At 40.0% G+C, this 22,593-nt stretch overlaps 1 protein-coding gene across 1 annotated transcript in view; it reads left to right on the forward strand.

Moving 5' to 3' along the window:
- elfn1b (extracellular leucine-rich repeat and fibronectin type III domain containing 1b) overlaps nt 1-19,981 on the forward strand; it is a 119,821-nt gene extending 99,840 nt beyond the window's left edge. Inside the window, exon 3 of the mRNA XM_073841766.1 lies at nt 15,095-19,981. Coding sequence (XP_073697867.1) covers nt 15,436-17,871 — 2,436 coding nt within the window. The 5' untranslated portion in view covers nt 15,095-15,435 and the 3' untranslated portion in view covers nt 17,872-19,981. The remainder of the gene's footprint in view (nt 1-15,094) is intronic.
- The last annotated feature ends 2,612 nt before the right edge of the window (nt 19,982-22,593 follow it).

Here is a 22,593-nt window from a genome sequence, read left to right on the forward strand (position 1 = left end):
CATCAGCATGCAATAACACGTACCGAGAAAACTTTACTTCAGGTATTACGCAGCATCCTAAACACACTCCACTCACATTATACATTATAAAGCGCATTGTTCCTCATCTCAACTCTGATTGAATGTGTTGAGAGAAATAGAGCCTTCAAAAAACTGCTGATATACTAAAATAAATGATTCTGTGGAATACATCAATGATAACACAAAATAATGGGGCTTTTAGAGAAGTTGTGTGCTAGTACTGTTATAAGAAATAAAGCCATATCTAAAAAACATCGAAGAAACTAAAGGCTTTTTGACTTGCCAGTAAGCAACTACTGAAGACCCAACCTGAAGACATAAATAAACTAGTGCTGTCAAATCGATTAATCGCGATTAATTACATCCAAAATAAAGAAAATATGTGACCCTGGACCACAACACCAGTCATTAGGGTAAATGTTTTGAAAATGATCAAACTATCAAATTATCAAGTGATTCATACATCATCTGAAAGCCAAATAAGTAATCTTTCCATTAATGTATGGCTTGTTAGGATAGGATAATTTGGCCAAGATACAACAATTTGAAAATCTGGAATCTGAAGGTTCCAAAAAATTTAAATATTGAGAAAATCGCCTTTAAAGTTGTCCAAATTAAGTTCTTAGCAATGCATATTACTAATCAAAAATTAAGTTTTAAAATATTTATCAAAATATTTACAAACTAGCTTTATGGAACATGATCTTTACTTAATATCCTAATGATTTTTGGCAAAAAAAAAAAAATCTATCATCTTGATTGTTACAAATTATTGTATTTTTAATGTATTAATAGATTTGACAGCACTAAAATAAAAGAAAACTATTAAATGTTTTTGGTAATTGAAATTAAGGTGAAATTAAATAAATATAAATATTACATGAAAACTTTAATTAAAGTGTTGCTTTGTCAACTTACTGAAATAAATAAGTTTAGGCTGAAAATTTTTTAAAACTAAAAATGAAATAAAAAAAAGGCATTTAGGAACAATAATAAAACTAATAAAAAAAGCACAAAACAAAATTAAAATATAAACTGTAAATATTTCAATAAAAGCTAGTTCAAAATATTAATACCTACTTTAGTATATAGATTATACAAATGTGACCTTTCACCACAAAACCAGTCTTAAAAAGCACAGATATATTTGCAGCGAAAGCCAAAAATACATTGTATGGGTGAAAATGATTGATTTTTCTTTTATTCCAAAAATGATTAGGATTTTAAGTAAAGATCATTTTCCATGAACATATTTTGTATATTTCCTCCCGTAAATATATCATAACTTAATTTTTCATTAGTAATATTCATTGGTCAGCACTTCATTTGGACAACTTTAAAGGTGATTTTCTCAATATTTAGATTTTTTGGCACCCTCAGATTCTCAATTGTATATCTTCTTTTTTTTTTTAAATGGCCCTTACGTCTTTGGTGGAACAGAGTCACAAATACTGCTAAATCCATAGCAATATAAAAATAACTGTAACACTTTACAATAAGGTTCATTAGTTAACATGAACTAAGAATGAACAATACTTCTACAGCACTTATTAACTTTAGTTAATGTTAACTTCAGCATTTACTAATGCATCATTAAAATCACAAGTTGTGTTTGTTAACTCTAGTTAATGCACTGTGAACTAACATGAACAAACAATTAATGACTGTATTTTTATTAACTAAAATTAACAAAAACTAATAAGCAGTGTAATAAATGTACTGTTCATTGTTAGTTAATACATTGACTAACGTTACCAAATGACACCTTATTGTAAAGTGTTACCAAAATAACATTTTAAAAAACGATAACTCGGTTTTACACTTCCCCAAACCTTAATCAGATTGCCCTGCCTTGCGCAACTTTAGTTAGGGGTTTGTAGCATGGTGTTTTTGAAATGTAATAATGCATATTAGTTTTTGCCTGTGTTCATGATCTGTGCTCTGCAAAGCAATGGAACAGATTTCTGGAGTGTGAAGGAACGTCATTAGGCATCAAAATTTCCCAGGGCCAATTTCATATGCTTAAGCACCCTCGCTCTCACACAGATACACAAACACATTTACAATGAAGCGACGCTTTAATCCAGCAGGCTTCACATCACTAATCTGCAGGGCAGTACATGCTACATATTAATGAATCAAACAGCATTTACACAATATTTGACTTCACATGAAGTGAATAAATCTGCCCCACATAGTAAATCATCTGTGCTAATTAATGCAAATGTGTAAATAAATGACATATTGCACATTGCGTGAACTCAAAACAAGAGAACTGCGAAAGACAACAGCACGCATTTATCAGCAAAAAATAACAGCTTAGTGAGCAACCGACGACAGAAGCTTCAGTTTCAAGTGAACTCGCTTTAATGTTATATGACTAGGCTTAGGCTCTCTGTGCAGATGCAATCCATGGTGGTCTCATCAGGGAAGATCTTTGGTCTTGCACAATCTGCACTTTGTATGTCACGGCTTCTGTTTTTTTTCTTCCTCTTGTTCCAGGATAAACTCTATATCAATGGCTGCCAAGTTCAAAAATAGCTCCACGCTGTGGAAAGACGTGCAAATTTATGCAGCTTTCTCAAAGTTGGCAGTGAAAAGACCTGACACTTTTCTCAGAGCCAATGTGCAGTCTAATCTTCTAGTATGAACGCATAACCGCACAACACACGCCATACAGAAGCAAACACTAAAATACACCTTCACACACAAATAATGACGGAATTTCGCTCAAGTAATTACATTCTTCAGCTGCAGCACAACAGAGACATGTTCAGCATGAGTCTTAAAGTCAACACTTCCAATGCATCAAACTCTATGGAACGACGCATCAAGCTTCCCCCAGTATTGTGTTGCAGGCTTGTCCATGTTCACAACAATTTGAACTTTGACCCTGCTTGCCGCTGATCTTAGAAAGCACAGCAAATGCACATCGGACAAGCCACATGGTGTACAATTAAATGTGCTGTGCTGCAAATAAAAAAAATCAGAAGATGGAAGACTGATCTTGAGCTTTGGTAGATGAAGCTGTACTAGTGAAACAGCAACTGAAGTCCATCTGTTTGGATAATCATTATAAAAATTTAATTTCTTGGACGCAATGAGATGAAAATAAATGTAGCCAAATGCACGAAAAGGCAACTCTAAGAAAAACCAGAAGATTAATTTTTCATGATACACATTACAGTGTCTATTTTTGCTGTAGAAATATTAAAGGAGAAGTTCACTTCCAGAATGAAAATGTCCTGATAATTAATTTACCTCCACGTCATCCAAGATGTTCATGTCTTTCTTCCTTCAGTCGCTCAGAAATTTCTGAGGAAAACATTTCAGGATTTTTCTCCATATAATGGACTTCAATGGTGGCCAACAGGTTGAAGGTCCAAATTGCAGTTTCAATGCAGCTTTTACATGGCTCTACACGATCCCAGCAAAATCATCAGTCATTAAAAAAAAAAAAATAAATAAATAAATATATATATATATATATACTTTTTAACCACAAATGCTCATCTTGCACTAGCTTCGCATGCATGTCTTCACGCATTATGTAATCATGTTGGAAAAATCACACACAGTTAGTTTTTCGTCTGTGTACTTCGGTTATCAGGAAATTTTTTATTCTGTAAAGGGACTCCTTTAATAGTGTTTTTGTCTCATACATAACCAACAGAAAATTAAATGTGACATCAGTTGACAGCTATAATGCTTACTTACTTTAAATATACCCCAATTTCTTTCAATATGGGCAAGGGAGAGTTTTTCCAATGCTATTTAATGCTATTTAATGCTATTTAATAAATATTAATGTACTGATTACTTAAAATGGGTTCGACTCCAAGCAAGGCATGCAGAAATGTATTGTCCAAAAATTTGGGGTTGGTAAGTTTTTCTATTTATTTTTTATGTTTTAGCATTTATTTGCTTAAAAATATATGCAGTAAAAAAAGTAAACAGTAATTAAATATTATTGCAATTTAAAATTTATTTATATTTTCATGTTTTAAAATTAATTTATTCCTGTGATACAAAACCTAATTTTCAGCCTCATCATTCTAATATGCTGATTTGCTATTCAAGATAAGTTTTCAATTATTATCACTGTTAAAAACAGTTGTGCTGTTAAATATTTTTGTAGAAACTGTTCCCTGATGAATATAAAATTTAAAAGCCAGCCTTTATTTGAAACAGAAATCTTTTGTAAGATTATAAATGTTAACTTATTACTGTGATTTTTGATTAATTTAATCCATCCATGCTGCATAAAAGTATTAATTTTCATTTTTAATTAAAAGTATTATTATACTTACCCCAAACTTTTGAACAATACTGTTCAGTATGTGTCAGTAAATAAATTAAATTCTCAGAAAAGTAATTATGGTTTAAATGTAACAAGTGACAATGATTCCAAAATTACTTTTTTTCTGTTCTTAGCTCGAATGTCTTACCTTTCTTGTGCGCTTTTTACCACTGTGTATAATTCCCACCTTCTTGCTACCAAGCAACCTTGTAAAATCAGCCTTCCATGACTCTTTTCGTGTGGAGGTCAAAGAGATCGCTTGTACTGTGAGGTGTGAACACACCTAAAGACTGCCACATCGGTGCATAAACCTGTTCTTCCTTCCCACAGTTCATACACTCTCAGAAACAAAGGTACAAAAGCTGCCACTGGGGCTAATTTTTACACTTCAGGCACTAAAATGTACGCTTTAGGGGTACATAAAATAAACAGGTATTTGTACTCTGAGAGCGTACATGCTACATACAATCATCTCTACACGCACCACTGCTTCATGTTTGTCTCCCGTCTGCGGCGTAGACCGTGACGTTGACTAGGTAGGAAGTTCCGCACCATCTGTAGTTTCAGTCTAATCATAACTGTGTAAATCAGATAGCCCTATGGGCAGCAGCGCCTGTCACCAGAAGCAGGGTAACCATGGAGACAGTCCCCCTGGACAAGTAGGCCCCTATACCATGTCTTGTTTTCAAAAGCATTTCCTGAGTCACTGAAACATTTGGATTTCTCTTGTTTTCTTAATCAGATGAGGACAGAGATGGATTGGCACACAAAACGGCTTCCCTCTGGCTGTTTCAAAAACTCGGCAGAGGTGAACTATACGTGTGTTTGCGGTGCTACCTGAACCCTATCCAATTATGTGTCACTGAACACCCACTCACTAAACAATGGCCATTACACAATTTTTTCAGCTTTACAAACACACTCCAATGCACATCCACACGCAAACAAATTAGCAACTGCCCATTTATGCCGCACTCTGTAGTGTTTATCTGAATGCTTAGAGGCCCACAGAGGAAGTTTGGTTAAAGTCATTTCCTTAGTGCTTATGTATAATCGCTATTTGTTAATGCCCTTTGTCTTTTCTCTGGAGATTTGTGTTTTGCTGCCTTGCATGCCACAGTAAATCTTGCCCAATGACACATAACTAGATGTTATGTTCTTAATCTGATCAAATGGGACAAGAAAATCTTGAGCTATAGGAAATTTGGCACCTGCCTCCTGCTTCCGTAAAAGTCACCGCCATGGAGCTACAAATGCCTTGTTCAGACTGTCAGTCCAAATATGATTGGAATCCAATCATATTTAGCAAACCAGAACGGCAATCATGTTAAAATCTAGTTTTACAGTCAAACATTTAAATCAGATTTCAATCGGATATGAACAAAATGTTTGACTGTTCACACTGTATCACAACTGTTCAGTTCTGATATATGTGATAAATATATATATATATATGTTCTTATCATTTCCTGTCAGATAGGTGAAATATTAGGCTAATGTCTTAATTAATACTGCTTGTACGTATCTTTACCACTTATTAACTTTAGTTTGTCAAAATATTGCACCCTTTCCTGCTTATTAAGTCCTTCTCTATATGTTTTAGCAGCTTACCACTTATTTTTTATGTGGTTTATATGGCATAAATTAGCAGAACAACATATTCAGTAATACATTAACCGTGCAATCCATGATGCTTTTTATATGCGAGTATCTTCAATATGACCGCGAATCCGGGTAACTGACCAAATTGTGACGTAAGTGCAAACCCTCTATATCAGCAATACAGATGTTTGCTTACATGACAACATGTTGGCTTTGCCAGGGCAGTCCCAGACTAACACCAGGTCATTCGCGATTGTGTTTTGGTGGGAGTCTATCCGTTTGCTGTGGGAACATGGATTTATTCTGTGCCGCAGTCTCTGCCGGTATCAAAACTCAAACAGGTTTGTAGACAGCAGTACATTGTCATTTTCCGCTTAACTTGCACTGTGCAACAACACAACCTTGTTTCTACAAAGACAATCATGTTTTGTACAAAATGTCTGAGGTGTTTACATTTTACGTAGCGTGAAAACGTGAAAAGGCAAAATCCAATCTGAGCGGTCAGACTGAAACAGATTTCCAGAAATGCTATTTGAATAGGATTTCAAACCACATACGAATGTGTCGAAATGGTTTTGTAAAAGAGTGATTTTTTGGCCGTTTAGACTTGCTAAATATGTTCGGATTCCAATCAGATATGTATAAAATCTGATCTGGACTGACAGTCTAAAGAAGGCATATGATGTTTGCTAAATATGGCTTAGGTTCCTCTTGCAATTACTAATTCAATAAAAAAAAAGAACAAACTTAATTAATACACTACTCACAATAAGTTAGGGATATTGTTATTTATATGAGTGCCTTTCCTATTTGCTCCGAATTTTAATGAAGTAAGTAAAAGTTCCCTTTAATATTACTAATAATGTATGAGAAGAAACACCATTTTCATTAGTTTAATATTTATTACCCAAAAAATGTAGACAATAACATGGATAGCCCCAAATAACAAAAATTGACAATGTCAGTAGTGGGTGTTTCCACCATTTGCCGCAATGACAGCTTGACAGTGACGTCTCATGCTCCTCACTAGCCTCATGATGTTGTTCTGAGGCAATGCCTTCCATTCTTCCACAAGTGCTACACGCAGTTCTGCCAGGTCACATGGGGGTGGGGTACGATCATGCAATCTCTGCTTCAACTGGTCCCAGACATGCTCTATGGGGTTCAGGTCAGGGGACATTGATGGCCATACCATATGAGGCACTCCAACTTCCTGAAGTCGAGCTGTGACAATTCTGCCACGATGTGGTGGAGCATTATCATTCATGAACAGAAAGTTGGGGGTGTGCTGGAGGAATTGGGGGATGATGATGGGTTCTATGATGTCTCTGAGGTAAGAACGTGCACTGAGCCATCTACAATAACCAAATCTGTTTAGCGCTGACTGATGCCTGCCCAGACTGTTGCACCTCCTCCACCAAAGGAAACCCTGGGGACCATGTTGACCTCAGCGTATCGTTCACCTCGCCTTTCTGTGCAAGGTGACCCGACACTCATCAGTGAACAGGATGGTAGACCACTGCTGCATTGTCCAGGTCAAATGGTCTTGTGCCCACTGCAAACGTTCACGGCGGTGTCTTGGTGTCAGTGGAGGCACCTGCAATGGTCCTCTGGCATTCAAGCCAAAGCCGTGGAGTCGGTTGCGAATGGTTTGTCTGGAAACCCTAGTAACCCTCACATCTTGTAAACGTAACTGTGTGACAGTTGCATAACGATGTCTGAGTGCATAGGTTCTTAGGAACTGGTCATCGTTGCGGTCTGTCACTCGTGGGACTCCACTTCTGGGTCTGTCATGAACACTGCCAGTAGTTCTGTGTCTTGATGCAAGTCTGCTAATGACACTTTGAGACACACCAAGTTCACGAGCAACATCTGACTGCCTGCCACCGACCCCAAAGCGCCCCATGGCCAGGTGGTGCTGTTCATCCGTTAAGTGACGTTGTGTGTTCATGGCTATTTGAATGATCAACTTGGAATGACTTACTGACAATACCAGCTTTTTATACCCACAGAATGTTGAAATTGATGCCACATTGAAAAGGGTTGTCTTTTGGTATTGGCCCCAATATAAGGTACACCTGTGCACAATGAGACCATTACATGAAAAACACAAAATGAGGTGTGTCTATCACCCCAATACAATTGGCTCCCTATCCCAAAAATTTCTGAAGTAAAACAAACACCGTGTGTATGGCATCCATTGAGTCTCTCACAATATCCCTAACTTATTGTGAGTAGTGTATATTTGAAACATATTAATATATTTAAAATATACTGATTTTATGTTCAAAATAGTAGTTAAACGTGACAAACGCTCACTGATGCTTCAGAAGGAAACGCAGGGGTTGGGGGTTTGAGCACATGAATTCTTTACATGTGGAAAATGAGAATAATTCAATATATCCATAAAGCTTCTTAGGGATACACGAGGGGAAACAGCGGTCTTCTCCGCTGGAATGTTGAAAAATATAGCCACAACCTGCGGGGCGAAGGAGACCCAGGCAGGATCACAGTCAGGAACTACTCCTCATCTAGGCCTGACTGCGGGGCATGGAGGACCCAGGGTTCACCGGAGGGAACATTCTGGGAAATGGCGCACAGATCCACGTGGGAATGGCGCAGCAAGCCGACAACAGCCATCCTCCCACTCACCTGAAGTCTTTATGTTAAGACATAGGAGGATACGGCCTCTACGCGGAGGTTGTAGAACCTAGCGAAGGTCTTAGGTGTCGCCCAGCCCGCAGCTCTACAGATATCTGCTAGTGAGGCGCCATGAGCCAACGCATAGGATGAGGCAACACTCCTAGTGGAGGGGGCACGAACACCTAAGGGGCATGGCTCTCCCTGATATAAATAAGACAGGGAGATGGCTTCCACCACCCAATGGGCCAACCTCTGTTTGGAGACAGCATTCCCTTTCTGCTGACCTCCGAAGCAGACAAAGAGTTGCTCAGTGCGTCTGAAGTGCCGAGTACGGTCTACATATATGCGCAGAGCACGAAAAGGGCACAGCAGCGCAGAAGCTGGGTCTGCCTCCTCCGGGGGCAGAGCTTGCAGGTTCACCACCTGATCGCGGAAATGGCACATTTCGCTGACATAGAAGGCTTGTAGGTCCCCTACCCTCTTGATGGAGGCCAGTGCAGTCAGGTGAAATGACAGAAATTTTAGCTCAACTGACGCAAGAGGCTTGAATGGGGCATCCCGTAGGCCGCGGAGGGTGACGGAGAGATCCCAAGAGGGTATGAGGTGCGGTCTGGGAGGGTTAATCCTCCTCGCACCTCGTAGGAACCTCACGATGAGTTGGTGCTTACCCAGGGATGTTCCATCCACTGCATCGTGATATGCTGCAATGGCAGCAATGTACACTTTGAGAGTCGAAGGGGACAGCCTGCGCTCCAACTTCTCTTGTAGGAAGGAAAGCACTACTGCAATCGTGCATCTCTGTGGGTCCTCTCCTCGAGAGGAACACCAGTCAACGAACAGACCCCACCTCAGTGCGTAAGCCTGCCTCGTAGAGGGAGCTCGGGACTGAGTGATGGTATTTCTCACGGCCTGGGGAAGGCCGGCGAGGTCTGGCGCGTCCCGTCCAGGAGCCAGACGTTCCACAGGTCGGGGCGCGGGTGCCAAATTGTGCCCATCCCCTGAGAAAGAAGGTCCTTCCTCAAGGGGATCTTCCAGGGAGGGGCTGCCGCGAGGGAAATGAGTTCTGGAAACCAGGTCCGGGTGGGCCAGTGGGGCGCAACCAGCAAGACCTTCTCCTAGTCCTCCCTGATCTTGCACAGGGTCTGTGCAAGGAGGCTCACTGGAGGAAAGGCGTACTTGAGCCCCGGAGGCCAGCTGTGTGCCAGCGCGTCTCTGCCGAGGGAAGCCTCGGTCAGGGAGTAAAAGAGCTGGCAGTGGGAAGATTCGGGGGAGGCGAACAGATCTATCTGAGCCTGGCCGAAATGACTCCAAATCAGCTGGAATGTCTCGGGGTGGAGTCGCCATTCTCCAGGGTGGGTGGACTGCCGTGAGAGCTGATCCACTGCACGGTTGAGTTCCCCTGGTATGTGAATGGCATGTAGCGATTTCAGCCACGCTTGACTCCAAAGGAGCAGACGGCGGGAGAATTGTGATATGCGAGGAGAGCGGAGGCCCCCCTGGCGATTGATATATGCCACAGTCGCAGTCCAGTCGGTACGAACAAGCACGTGCTTCTGGCGCAACATCGATCGGAAGCGACGAAGGGCTAGAAGCACAGCCAACAACTCGAGGCAATTGATGTGCCACTGCAGTCGAGGTCCTGTCCAGGAGCCCGATGCTGCTTGCCCGTTGCACACTGCACCCCAACCCGTGGTGGAGGCATCCGTATAGACCACGGTATGCCTGGACACCTGTCCCAGGGGCACTCCGGCCCGTAGGAAGACAGGGTCTGACCACGGGCTGAACAGGCGGTGACACTGCGGGGAAATGCCAATCCGGAGTGTGCCACGGTGTCATGCCCGTCTCGGGACTTGGTCGTGTAACCAGCGCTGAAGCGGTCTCATATGAAGCAAGCCCAGCGGCGTGACCGTGGCTTCAGCTGCCATATGCCCCAGGAGCCTCTGAAATGTTTTGAGAGGAACCGCTGTCTTGTGTCTGAATAAGTCCATACATTTCAGCACTGACTGCGCGCGCTCGTTTGTGAGGCGGGCTGTCATGTTGACCGAGTCCAGCTCCACACCAAGAAAAGAGATCCTCTGCACTGGGGAGAGTTTGCTCTTTTCTCGGTTGACCTGAAGGCCCAGATGGCTGAGGTGCCGAAGCACCAGGTCCCTCTGTTCGCACAACAGGTCTCGCGAGTGAGCTATGAGAAGCCAGTCGTCGAGATAGTTGAGGAGGCGAAGGCCCGACTGCCAAAGAGGGGTCAGGGCTGCCTCCGCGACTTTCCTCCCCAGGAACCAGTCATCCAGCCTAGAGATGACTGGCGGCTCGGAGGAGCATAGCCGAGAGTTCGACGTCAACCTCAGACGGGGCAGCGACCACAGCGGGGAAGAGTAAAGCAGGAACGGCGTCGTAGTTTTTTTTTGTTGTTGTTGTTGTAGGCTCGGGCAGAGAGAGGCTCCGAAGCAAAAATCTGAATGACTGGCTGCATGCCCATATGTACGGGGCGTGGCTTGGCATGCAAATGCCACTCGCTAATTTTCATTGGCCTTTTGAATAAGGCTCAGAGATGATTGGACTCTCAAGCGAGTTCCCATATGTAACGTCGTAGTGAAATGACTGAAGGGGAACATGGTGCATTCAGAACCGGGGATGTACACATTTGAACAGAATGAAGATGTGTAAATTTTTCTTATTTTGCCTAAATATTATTTTTTATTATTTTTTTTTTTTTTGTCATTTAGTAATGCCCTTCAGAAGCTACAGAGGATACTTACATGTTTCCCAGAAGACAAAATAAGTAAAATTTTCCCTGATCTTCAAATTCAAAGTGTTCTCACCCCCTGGCTTTTAGTGCATTGTTTCTCCTTCTGAAGCATCAGTGAACGTTTGAACCTTCTGTAATAGTTGCGTTTGAGTCCCTTAGTTGTCCCCACTTTAAAAAGATGGATCTCAAAATTATGAAATGCTGAAAAACCAAAGAATTTGTGGGCCAATTTTGTATGATCCTCTTATTTTGGTAAAATAATTAACATTTTGTAAATTCTGCAAGGTATATGTAAACTTTTAACTTCAACTGTATATATATAATTCTGAATAAGCAGTATATATATTTGATATGTAAATCAACATATATTACATCATCTATATCTGATGCTGCAATTTATTACCGTGTAATTGAATGTCATATTACATTAACCGCTTCATGTCACTTTGATTCATCTTGACATGTTTACAGTCTGTTTACTTTTAGAAGAGTAATATCTCCAATATCACAAATTGCACCCAGAAACCAGCGATTCTGGGATTTCCACTTAGAAAACAGGAAGCTTGGGAGAGAGAAAGAAAATATATGGGGATAACAGCTTCTCTTATGTTTGCCCAGAGCTAGTGGCTTAATCTAATGTCACAGAGTCACACAGTTGTTTATTGATCATAAAAGGAAGTGTGTTATTTTAAGCCATAAGCAACTACATTCAAGTCCACACACACACAATCAATCCCATCCTCTCTAAGGCTTGAACACGACACATAGCACTGAACGTCTCTTGCTGTGTGCAGTAGTGTATTGAAGTTGGTTCACGGAAGCGAACACAATAAGCCATTTTCTTTGAAGTTTATGAATGGTTTGACATGCAGGTTAAGTGTTTTGGGGCGAATGACTGAGCCAAAGGCTTGTTCTCATGACGACTGCACTGTTAAAACGGTCTATTGTGATACTAACTTGGTTTGTCAGTTATAAATCCGCCTGAAACATTCACAACTATTTCATATAGAAGACATCTTCAGCATTCATAATAAAACGACTCTTTCAGACAGAGTGTGAGAGTCCTCTTGATTTCTTATTTCTATTCATTCTATTCATGCCTTATACATTTGCTGAATGTCAAGTTGATCAAGTATGCTGGCATTTGTTTTAAAGAAAACCAGTACATGCACATTTGTCAAGCCATAAATAAGTAAATGAATGAATAAATAAATATGTACATATGTATTTAGTGGTAATTCTGGAAAAAGTGATGTAACATTAAGCTTTGAATCGTTAGTCGATATGTGCGTTACACATGTATATATTATTAATATACCTAGCAACATAAAACACAGCATGTGAGAATTGCACTATTCACAGATGACAGCATATAAACAATAAATAAACAAATACATGAATATTTAAAATGCTGCTAGTGATAGGAAGGGTACTTAAGGGAACAGCGATTTGTTTGCAGTTGAGGCGCACAGCGTACTATGGTGTGTAACTCCTACCACACTGTGAAGTAAAGGCTCATTCTACAGTTTGAATGCTATGAAAGATTCACACTACAGAGCTCTCTTTTCACCCTGTCTCTACTCCTGCCCGCCTCTTCTGCTGTCTACAATGCTCCCGTGAAACAAGCACTTTGTAAACCGTCAGAAGTCAACCAGACAGCATTACTCATTTCCCATCCACATAAAATGGGCCCGCAAACACACACACAAACACATGCACACACACTGGCCATGTAGAGCACTAGGACTTTGAAACCAGTCAATTTGAAGTCCAGACAGATACATATACAATGTAATTATAGTAGGATTTCAAGGAAGAAAAATGTTCACCGTCATCAGACTGGCCCATTTAAGCAGCATGGAGTGCACCAGCAATATAATGTACAATCTGTACAGCCGCACTAGCCAAAGCACAGCTTATCTATCACATAATCACAGCTGTTTTACAGGATTGTTCCGTTCAACCCCTTTCTTGAAAATGAATAGTGTTCTAGTGGTAACTTTTTCCTAGTAACTCTCTCCACAGTTGCTGTATAGGCCTATGCAGGTTTAAAATATATACAGCAGAAACATACAGTTGAGGTCAAAAGTTTACATCCCGCTTTCAGAATCTGCAAAATGTTAATTATTTGACCAAAATAAGAGGGATCACACAAAATGCATGTCACTGTTTATGTAGTACTGACCTGAATAAGATATGTCCACAAAAGAAAATAATAGTTGAATTAATAAAAAAAGACGCCGTTCAAAAGTTTACATATGCTTGATTTTTAATACTGTTTTGTTACCTGAATGATCCACAGCTGTGTTTTTTTGTTTAGTGATAGTTGTTCATGAGTCCCTTGTTTGTCCTGAACAGTTAAACTGCCTGCTGTTCTTCAGAAAAATCACAAATTCTTTGGTTTTCCAGCATTTCTGTGTATTTAAACCCTTTCCAACCATGACTGTATGATTTTGAGATCCATCTTTTCACACTGAGAACACCTGAGAGACTCAATTGCAACTATTACAGAAGGTTCAAACGATCACTGATGCTCCAGATGGGGGTGAAAACTTTTGAACAGAATAGAGATCTGCATTTTTCTTATTTTGCCTTTTTTCTTATTTTGCCTTTTTCTTATTTCCTTAAATTTACCCTGATCTTCAAATTCCAAAAGTTTTCACCCCCAGCTCTTATGCATGGTTTTTCCTTCTGGAGCATTAATGAGCATTTGAACCTTCTGTAATAGTTGCATATGAGTCCCTCAGTTGTCCTCAGTTTAAAAAGATGGATCTCAGTGTGTTTTTAAATTACTTATTGTTTATGGTTTGTTTCCTATTATATAATTCAGTTGTTCAACCATTTTAAACAGCTTAGATGAATCAAAGTACACTGAAAATCCAATTTATCATCGTGAACTAGATAACAGCAGCAGTATTATCTAATTGATGATGATATATTGGTTTTTCACTGTACTTTAATTACACTGTGGGTTATGTTGGGCCAGCATATTATTTTTAGTCCCATGCACACAAATGCAAACACACTCTGCTTGGACTCGTAACAAATTTTCCAATACGTTCTGAGGGATTCATATCTCATATAGGACCAGCAGTTATTGAAATGTTTAAGTACAAACAAGACAGGCACATGCAATATATTCTCCATATCTAAAACAACCATTCAGTTGTTGATGTTGTTCTTTTTTTAGCAATTGTTTGATTTAGGTCATGCTGCAATTTAAAAAGCAGTCTATTTTAAGGGTTTCCCTTCATTAGCCAACCGCAGAGGGTCTCATAAGCTAATAGGGTGGATAGACGTAAAAGTAAACTCTTCTCTATAGAGTGTGTGTTTGCGTTATCAGGATGAGCTAAGCTGTTAGACGTTAATTGGCCTTGGAGAGCGTGCGAGTGTGTCTGCGTGATTGATCTGTGCTAAGTTTAGCTCTCGGTAGGTGAGCAACCATAATGATTATATACACATGAAAAACAGAGTCAGCTAAACAAAAATGGACTTTTTAAAAATAGCTTAAAAATGCCACTAGACAATACTCTGTACTTGGTATCAGCGTTAATAGTTGGAAATTAGGGTACAATGGAAGTAGTGGGTGTTCATTTGGAGTTAACTGTAAAGCGCCACGGCATTAACTTTGGGTAAGTGGGTTATTTCATAATGCGCCGTGCAAGATATACACATTTATATAATTTGGTACTCTCGTTACTATCACTGAGGGAGCATTGTTACGACTTGACCTAGTTTTTTCAAATATCAATAATCATGTTCTTTCTTTCTTATTTCTGCAGGACGCGATATGAAAATCTGGTCATGAGCGGGTATCTGATGAGAAATGAGGTCCTCAGAAAACACAAGCACTTTCTGCCCTGTGGGAGGCTATGCGTGGGAATGCTCAGATTCGCTATCTGAAAAGCTATTGCACACAAACAAGACTCTGGTCGTAAATGAAGCTTCCTTCACAGTGTGACAAGACACCGAGCGTACACTGAACAGAGAAAAACAAGAATCGTTTTCCTCAAGCTAATGTTCCTAACAGAACTGTTACATCCAATTACGAACAAAGCCTTGTGGAATAGAGTTGAAGATCATAACCTGTCTAAACGACAACAACAAAAAACCTGGTGGAGCTATGGCTGAAGCACAGATGTCCATTTCGTCTGGGTCCAGTGGACATGGAGGAGGTATGATGACCAGTGCCTTACTTTGCTGGGCTATGGCTCTTGTGTTCCTTTCATTGACAAGAGTGCCTGTTGTTCAGGGTGACTGCTGGCTGATCGAAGGCGAAAAGGGATTTGTATGGTTGGCAATCTGCAGCCAGAACCAGCCACCGTATGAAAATATCCCATTGCATATTAACAGCACAATTGTTGACCTACGACTCAACGAGAACAAGATTCGAAGCATCCACTTTTCTTCCCTAAGTCGCTTCGGCAATCTCACATATCTGAATCTGACCAAGAATGACATCTCTTATATAGAAGATGGAGCTTTCTCAGCTCAATTTAATCTTCAAGTGTTGCAAATTGGCTTTAACAAGCTGAGGAACTTGACTGAGGGGATGCTGAGAGGATTGGGACGCTTACAGTACCTCTATCTTCAGGCTAACCTGATCGAAACTGTCTCAGCCAATGCCTTCTGGGAGTGTCCTGCGATAGAAAACATCGACCTCTCCATGAACAGGATTCAGCTGCTGGATGGTGCTACATTTCGTGGTCTGTCGAAGCTAACGACTTGTGAGCTCTATGCAAACCCGTTCAGTTGCTCATGCGAGCTGTTGGGGTTCCTGCGCTGGCTTGTCGCATTCCCAAACCGAACAAGCGAGCGGATGGTGTGCGACACACCCCCTGGCTTTTCAGGGTACAGTCTTTTGAGTCAGAACCCAAGGATGCCAAGATTTCGGAATGCTTTCCATGCACTCTCCTCAGTTTGCACAGATGATAACGTGACGCCGAACCTTCAAGGATCTTCAGACGAGTGCACTCCTACAGTGTTAAGCCCCTGCGGACTGGATGACTGTTCCTCAGGAACATTTCCAGAGGAGCCCATTAGCATCAGCCCCAATATTGTGGATCCAGATGCACGTCCGATAATGAAACTAAAAGAAGTCACCCACACAAGTGCAATAATCATGATTCAGATTCCAAATCCATTCCGCAAAATGTACATCCTCGTCCTGTACAATAACAGCTTCTTCACTGATATCCAAAACCTGAAAAGCCAGAGAGAAGAAATTGAGTTGCAGAACCTTAAATCGCACACTAACTACACATACTGTGTGGCATCCATCCGCAATTCATTGAGATTCAACCACACCTGCCTGACCATCTCCACAGGACCGAGGACATTGCAAGAACACGTGGCGAACGATTCAACCGCCACACATTACATTATGACCATCCTCGGTTGTCTCTTCGGGATGCTGATCGTACTGGGTGTAGTGTTCCATTGCTTGAGAAAGCGCAAACAGCAAGACGAGCCAAAGAGCAAGAAGCTGGAAAAGATGAAAAGAAATCTGATCGAGATGAAATACGGAACTGAACTGGAACAAGGGACTATATCACAGCTGTCACAGAAACAAATGCTGTCCGCTGGTGAAACAGTACAAAGGATGCCATACTTGCCAACTGCCAGTGACTCAGATCAGTATAAGATGCAAGAGATCTCTGGGACACCAAAGACTACAAAAGGGAACTACATGGAAGTGAGATCAGAGCAACCCGAGCGCAGCGTTAGGGAATGCAGCGTTCCTCCATCAGAAGCCAGCCAGGGATCTGTTGCAGAGATATCCACTATTGCAAAAGAGGTGGACAAGGTAAACCAGATCATCAACAACTGCATCGATGCACTCAAATCTGATTCAACATCATTCCAGGCTGCAAAATCCGGCGCTGTGTCCACAGCGGAGCCACAGCTGGTCCTTATATCAGAACATCCACCGGGAAAGTCTGGGTTTCTGTCTCCAGTGTACAAAGGAGGGTACCATCACCCTCTACAAAGGCACCACAGTATGGATGCCCCACAAAAGCGTGCGAGCACATCCTCGAGTGGTTCGTTACGCAGTCCACGCTCTTACCGTTCCGAAGGAGGTTACAGATCAGAGTCCAAATATATTGAGAAGGCATCTCCGCTCGATGAGTCAGGAATCATAACGGTCACTCCAGCCGCTGCGATCCTGAGGGCGGAGGCAGAGCGGATTCGACAATACAGCGAACATAGGCACTCCTACCCTGGATCTCACCACATAGAGGAGTCTATAGAGGTGTCCGGAAGCCGGAAGTCATCCATTCTGGAGCCGCTGACACGCTCCAGACCACGGGAGATGTCCTATTCACAGCTCTCACCGCAGTACCACAACCTGAGCGGCTACTCCAGTCCCGAGTACAGCTGTAGGCCTTCTCTTAGCCTGTGGGAACGTTTTAAACTCCACCGCAAACGTCACAGGGATGAGGAAGAGTACATAGCAGCAGGTCACGCGTTAAGGAGGAAAGTACAGTTTGCCAAAGATGAGGACCTACATGACATTCTGGACTACTGGAAAGGAGTCTCTGCTCAGCAGAAATCATGATTGCCGTATTTTATAGCTCAAATCTCTGGACCAAACCAGCCAGTATCAATGATTAAGTGACAAGTCAGCACTCACTTTTAGAGAAATAGCTTAGAAGTATTGCTAGCTCTTTTCGATCATTCCGTTTGAGAATGAAAACAAAATACGAGATACTGTAGATCTTGCAGTGAGTGTACGTGCCAAGTGGTAAGAATAGAAAACTTTTAACAGTATTAACCTCAACTCAACATTTGATTTTTTATATATTGGAAATAACAATAAACTACTATTATACTATCATCATGACCATCATTGATTAGTAGTACTACTGTTAAGATTGATTCTTCTTATTATTACAATTAATCTTTGGTTATCGCATGGCCGTGTCCTGTGACAGTATTGACTGTTGTGTACTTGGAAAAACATACAACTCAAAACGTCTGCCGAACACTGTTCTCCCTAACCTTAGATTTTTATACAGACTGTGCAACTTTGAAAAAAAAAAAACGCTCTTTTTTTCTTCTTTAGCGACTGTTCAACGGACAACTGCTGAATTTGCTACAGAAGCACACCTCTACTGGATTTTAAAACAACTTTTCAGAAAAAAAATCTTCTCTTAATGCGTTCTCCATTCTTTTTTGTAAAGTTTACATTTTCAAACATACAATGAATGTTTCAAGTCCTTAAGACTTACACCTGCAATGTGCAGGTAGAACTGTTTTTTGGCTTTCTATTGTATTTGATTAACAGATCTTCAAGCAGTGCTACTGAGAAAACCGACAAACCCACAAACTCAACACAAGTCCTGCATACTGGAGAATGAATGTACTGCGTGTTCACACTATTTTTCTCCAACATCAGTTTTACAATAGTCGAGCCTTAGCTCAGCTTAAACCCAGTTCGATTCTGTTTGCAAGACCTTCAGAAATATTTGTGTCAGTCAAAGATATTGCTACTAAATGCCTACTTTAAACCACTGTGAACCCCGAGACCTTGCTAAATCAGTCCTGGGGTTTGTTTTTTACTGAGATTCAACAGAGCTATTTCGTCTATGGCTTTTACGCCAGGTCTAAAGTGCTGATCTAGGCAGTCCTATTAGCATAATCTTTTTTCTCACCGCCATTAATGCTTATAGAGAATTTAGATTCCACTGATTAGAACAATGGGATTGGCCTCTAAATTTTGAGGAGACAAATTTTAAGACCTGTACTGTGAAACCACACATTACAATACCCTGCTTCATGGAGTGAAATAACTAGACATTTAAATTATATCTGAATCGAAGTGCATGTCAAAGGTCTGACAGAAAAGTTGTCAACCAAATATTAAGCCCTACAGTGCACATAGTGTTGTTTTTAAACCATCATATCCACAATCTCAAAACACGGGTAGATTGTTTGTAATTTTTTGTCAGGTTGTGTGTGATTTACGGAGGAAATATGTTAAGCAATTTCGCCAACTGATTTTATGAATGAAAATGCCATTGTCTAACTGATTGTTATACTGATTTTATTGCTTATTGTACTGAAATTGGAAATTGTTTCTCTGCGGCAGCCTGGTCCTGGCCCTGCCATCTTGTACTTAACATGAAGATTGTTTCTGTTTTAAGTTTGAAACGTTTAGGCAATTCCAGGTCATTTCTGAGCTAAATGAATGCCTACCAGAAAGAACTAATGCATGATAATAGGGACAAAATCATTATTTATTCCAAATGTCTGTATAATTAATGAAGCCGGGGTCTTCTTTAAATCACCAGAAGATTTCTCGCATCTTTTCCTTAATTTGTGCGTAAATAAATCTTAAATATTTGATTATTATACTCTTTGAAAAACATGTCCCTATAGTGCAAATCCACACTTTTTAAGGCTCAACTTACATGCACTGTATCTCATTAACGGGTCTGTTGAGTTGATTGTCATCTCTTATACTGCAAACTGTAGCACTCCAGATTTCCCATGGACACTGAAAGTTAAGTCGAAAGAAATGACTTGGTGAATGTAGAGCAGCCTGAAAAAAGCCACATGTATGGGCTGCTTGTAAGAGAGAAAGAATGGATCTAAGGGCTTTCATGTCTGGTGGAAATGTCAAAGAGCACAATAAAAATGGTTTTATTTCTTAAAGAATAAATACTATTTTCCTCAAAGACATATTGTGCCTCAAGCAGTGTTCTGCCGTGGAGCTTAAGGTAACTCTCCTGTTGTGTTTTTTGTGAAAACAGCACAAACACGTTGAGGTGGGCTGAAATGTAATTGCATGTCCTGTAAGAAACCTACTGGGTCTCAGAGACTTACAGCATAGCAGAAGACATGAGCTAATATCAAAAGCAATGGCGTAGCAAGTCAGTCATGGGCCCATATGCGAAAAAATTTGTACGGCCCCCCAAACATTATAGGTTAATGTGTGCTCCAAAGCTCATTACTGTTGTCTTTTCTGAGGTAAATCTCATAATGACTATTCACAAGCTGTTTTACTGATGTTCCCTGTTGAATAAACAGCATATGCTGGTTAGGTAGGTTTAGATGCTGGTTTAAGCTGCTCCTTTGCTGGTTTATGCTGGTCCTTTTGCTTGTTTATGCTGGTCCTTGACCAGCACATGACCAGCATAAACCAGCTAAGGACAAGCTTAAACCAGCATCAAAACTACCTAACCAGCATATGCTGGTTTTTTCACCAGGGTTATAAATGCTTGGAAATAATATTTAACATTTTCAAGTCTATTTATTATTTGTAGAGTTTCAGACAGCTAAAAATTTGGAGGGACGCAAACTTTAAATAGCTGTGGTGCAGTAACACCGCATCTTAAGGACATTTTTTAAAATGTATGTAAATCACATTCAAATAATAAATGCAGAAATTGTTTATTTTATCATTTGTTTAGATGATAATTTTGAACATTTTAGGGGGTGTTTTCACAACGCGTCATCAATCGGCCATTTTGGCGGTAATGGATGTAAACAATGCCACTGAACTGAACAAAACTTGCATATTTTGCTGATTGTTGCTGCTGAAAATGTTCAATTATTGTCATGTTTTGGGCTGTACTAATCTGTCAGAGCGGGTAAAACATATGGAATACTATAGACTGTCAAAAATTATAACAAATTAAGCAGAAAAGTGCAAAAAACTGTCTGAGGAACAAAATCCGTTGTGGTTGGCCAAACTGAACCAGGATTTCCAAGGCAAGAATCTTGACAACATTCGTGTTTCTTCTCATCATTTCTGGTCAGATAGGTAAAATGTTAGGCTAATATTTTATTTAATGATGCTCCTACGTATCTTTACCACCTATTAACTTTGGTCTGTCAAAATATGTCTTTTCTATAGGATTTAGCAGCTTCCACACATTTTTTTCGTGGTTTAAACAGCATTAATTAGCAGAACAACACCCACCATATAGTATTATAGCTAAATATGATATAACACCACTTATAGTGTTATTTAAGTGTTAGTGTTCTTAAGATTTATGTTGGTATTTATGGTCTAATATATCAGCAGTCACGGTGAGTCCTTTAAATAGGGGAAACATTGCGTATTTATTTAAATAAAAAAGACGACTTAATGTGACGCCATAAAGCGAACTGGAAAGAAGCATTCTAAATGACTACTGGTAAGTTCACAGTTGAAGTTTAGCGAATAATGTACCTGTTCTCCTCGCTGGATTGTTATTGATGGTTATTCTCTCTAACCAAATGAGCTTTAATGGCTATGTATAGCAACCCCACCCTTCATTAGTTGTGGTTGTTAATCACTGTTAACACCTGCTATAAACCATATTTATGAGAATAGAAATCAAAAGACATATTCAAAGTAATGAGGAAAATGAGGAAATAGTTTAAAATACATTAAATTCTGATAATAATATGCAATAAACTCAGATCTGAATCTGAATGAGTCTTATGTTGTTGTCTTCATTTAAATTCAAATCAAACGAGATGTGATGCAGCATCCAAAGGCTTGACACGTTTACATAAACTTGAAAATATAGTAGACAGAATACAAAAACAAATAAATCTTTCACAGACCAGATTATTGTGGACCGCCTGTGGATTTGTAGCCCCTCAAACGTTAGGTTAATGTGGGTTCAAATGCTTTTTATTGTTGTCTTTTCTGAGGTAAATCACATTACATGACTATTCACAAGCAGTTTTATTGACAGCATAAATGCTTGGAAATAATATGCAAGGTTTTCAAGTCTATTCATTATTAGAAGTGCCACAGTGCCACCCAAAAACACAGTAAGCATTTTGTTACTATTAATATACCACAAATTGAAGCCTTTAAATTCTTATCACAAAATACAAACAATAAATGTGTTTTTCCACTCTTTAATGTAGCGTGAGATCACTGTATTCACCTCAGTTAATTATAGCATGAAATAAACAAGAACAAATATCAAAAGACATGTTTAAAAAAATCTGAACAACTTAAAATGAATGTCTCATGTAATTGGTCAAACAGTGTTTAAAAACTGTCTATAAAACAGCTTGTAAATATATACAATCATCAAACAGCCGAACGATCCATAGCTGTGCTTTTTTGTTTGTCCTTAACAGTTAAACTGCCTGCTGTTCTTCAGAAAAATTCTCCAGGTCCCACAAATTCTTTGTTTGTTTTTTTTTTTAGCATTTTTGTGTATTTGGACACTTTCCAACAATGACTGTATGATTTTGAGATGCATTTTTTCACATTTAGGACAACTGAGGGATTCATATGCAACTATTACAGAAGGTTCAAACACTCACT

Source organism: Garra rufa, chromosome 6, assembly GCF_049309525.1.
Source record: "Garra rufa chromosome 6, GarRuf1.0, whole genome shotgun sequence".
NCBI lineage: Eukaryota > Metazoa > Chordata > Actinopteri > Cypriniformes > Cyprinidae > Garra > Garra rufa.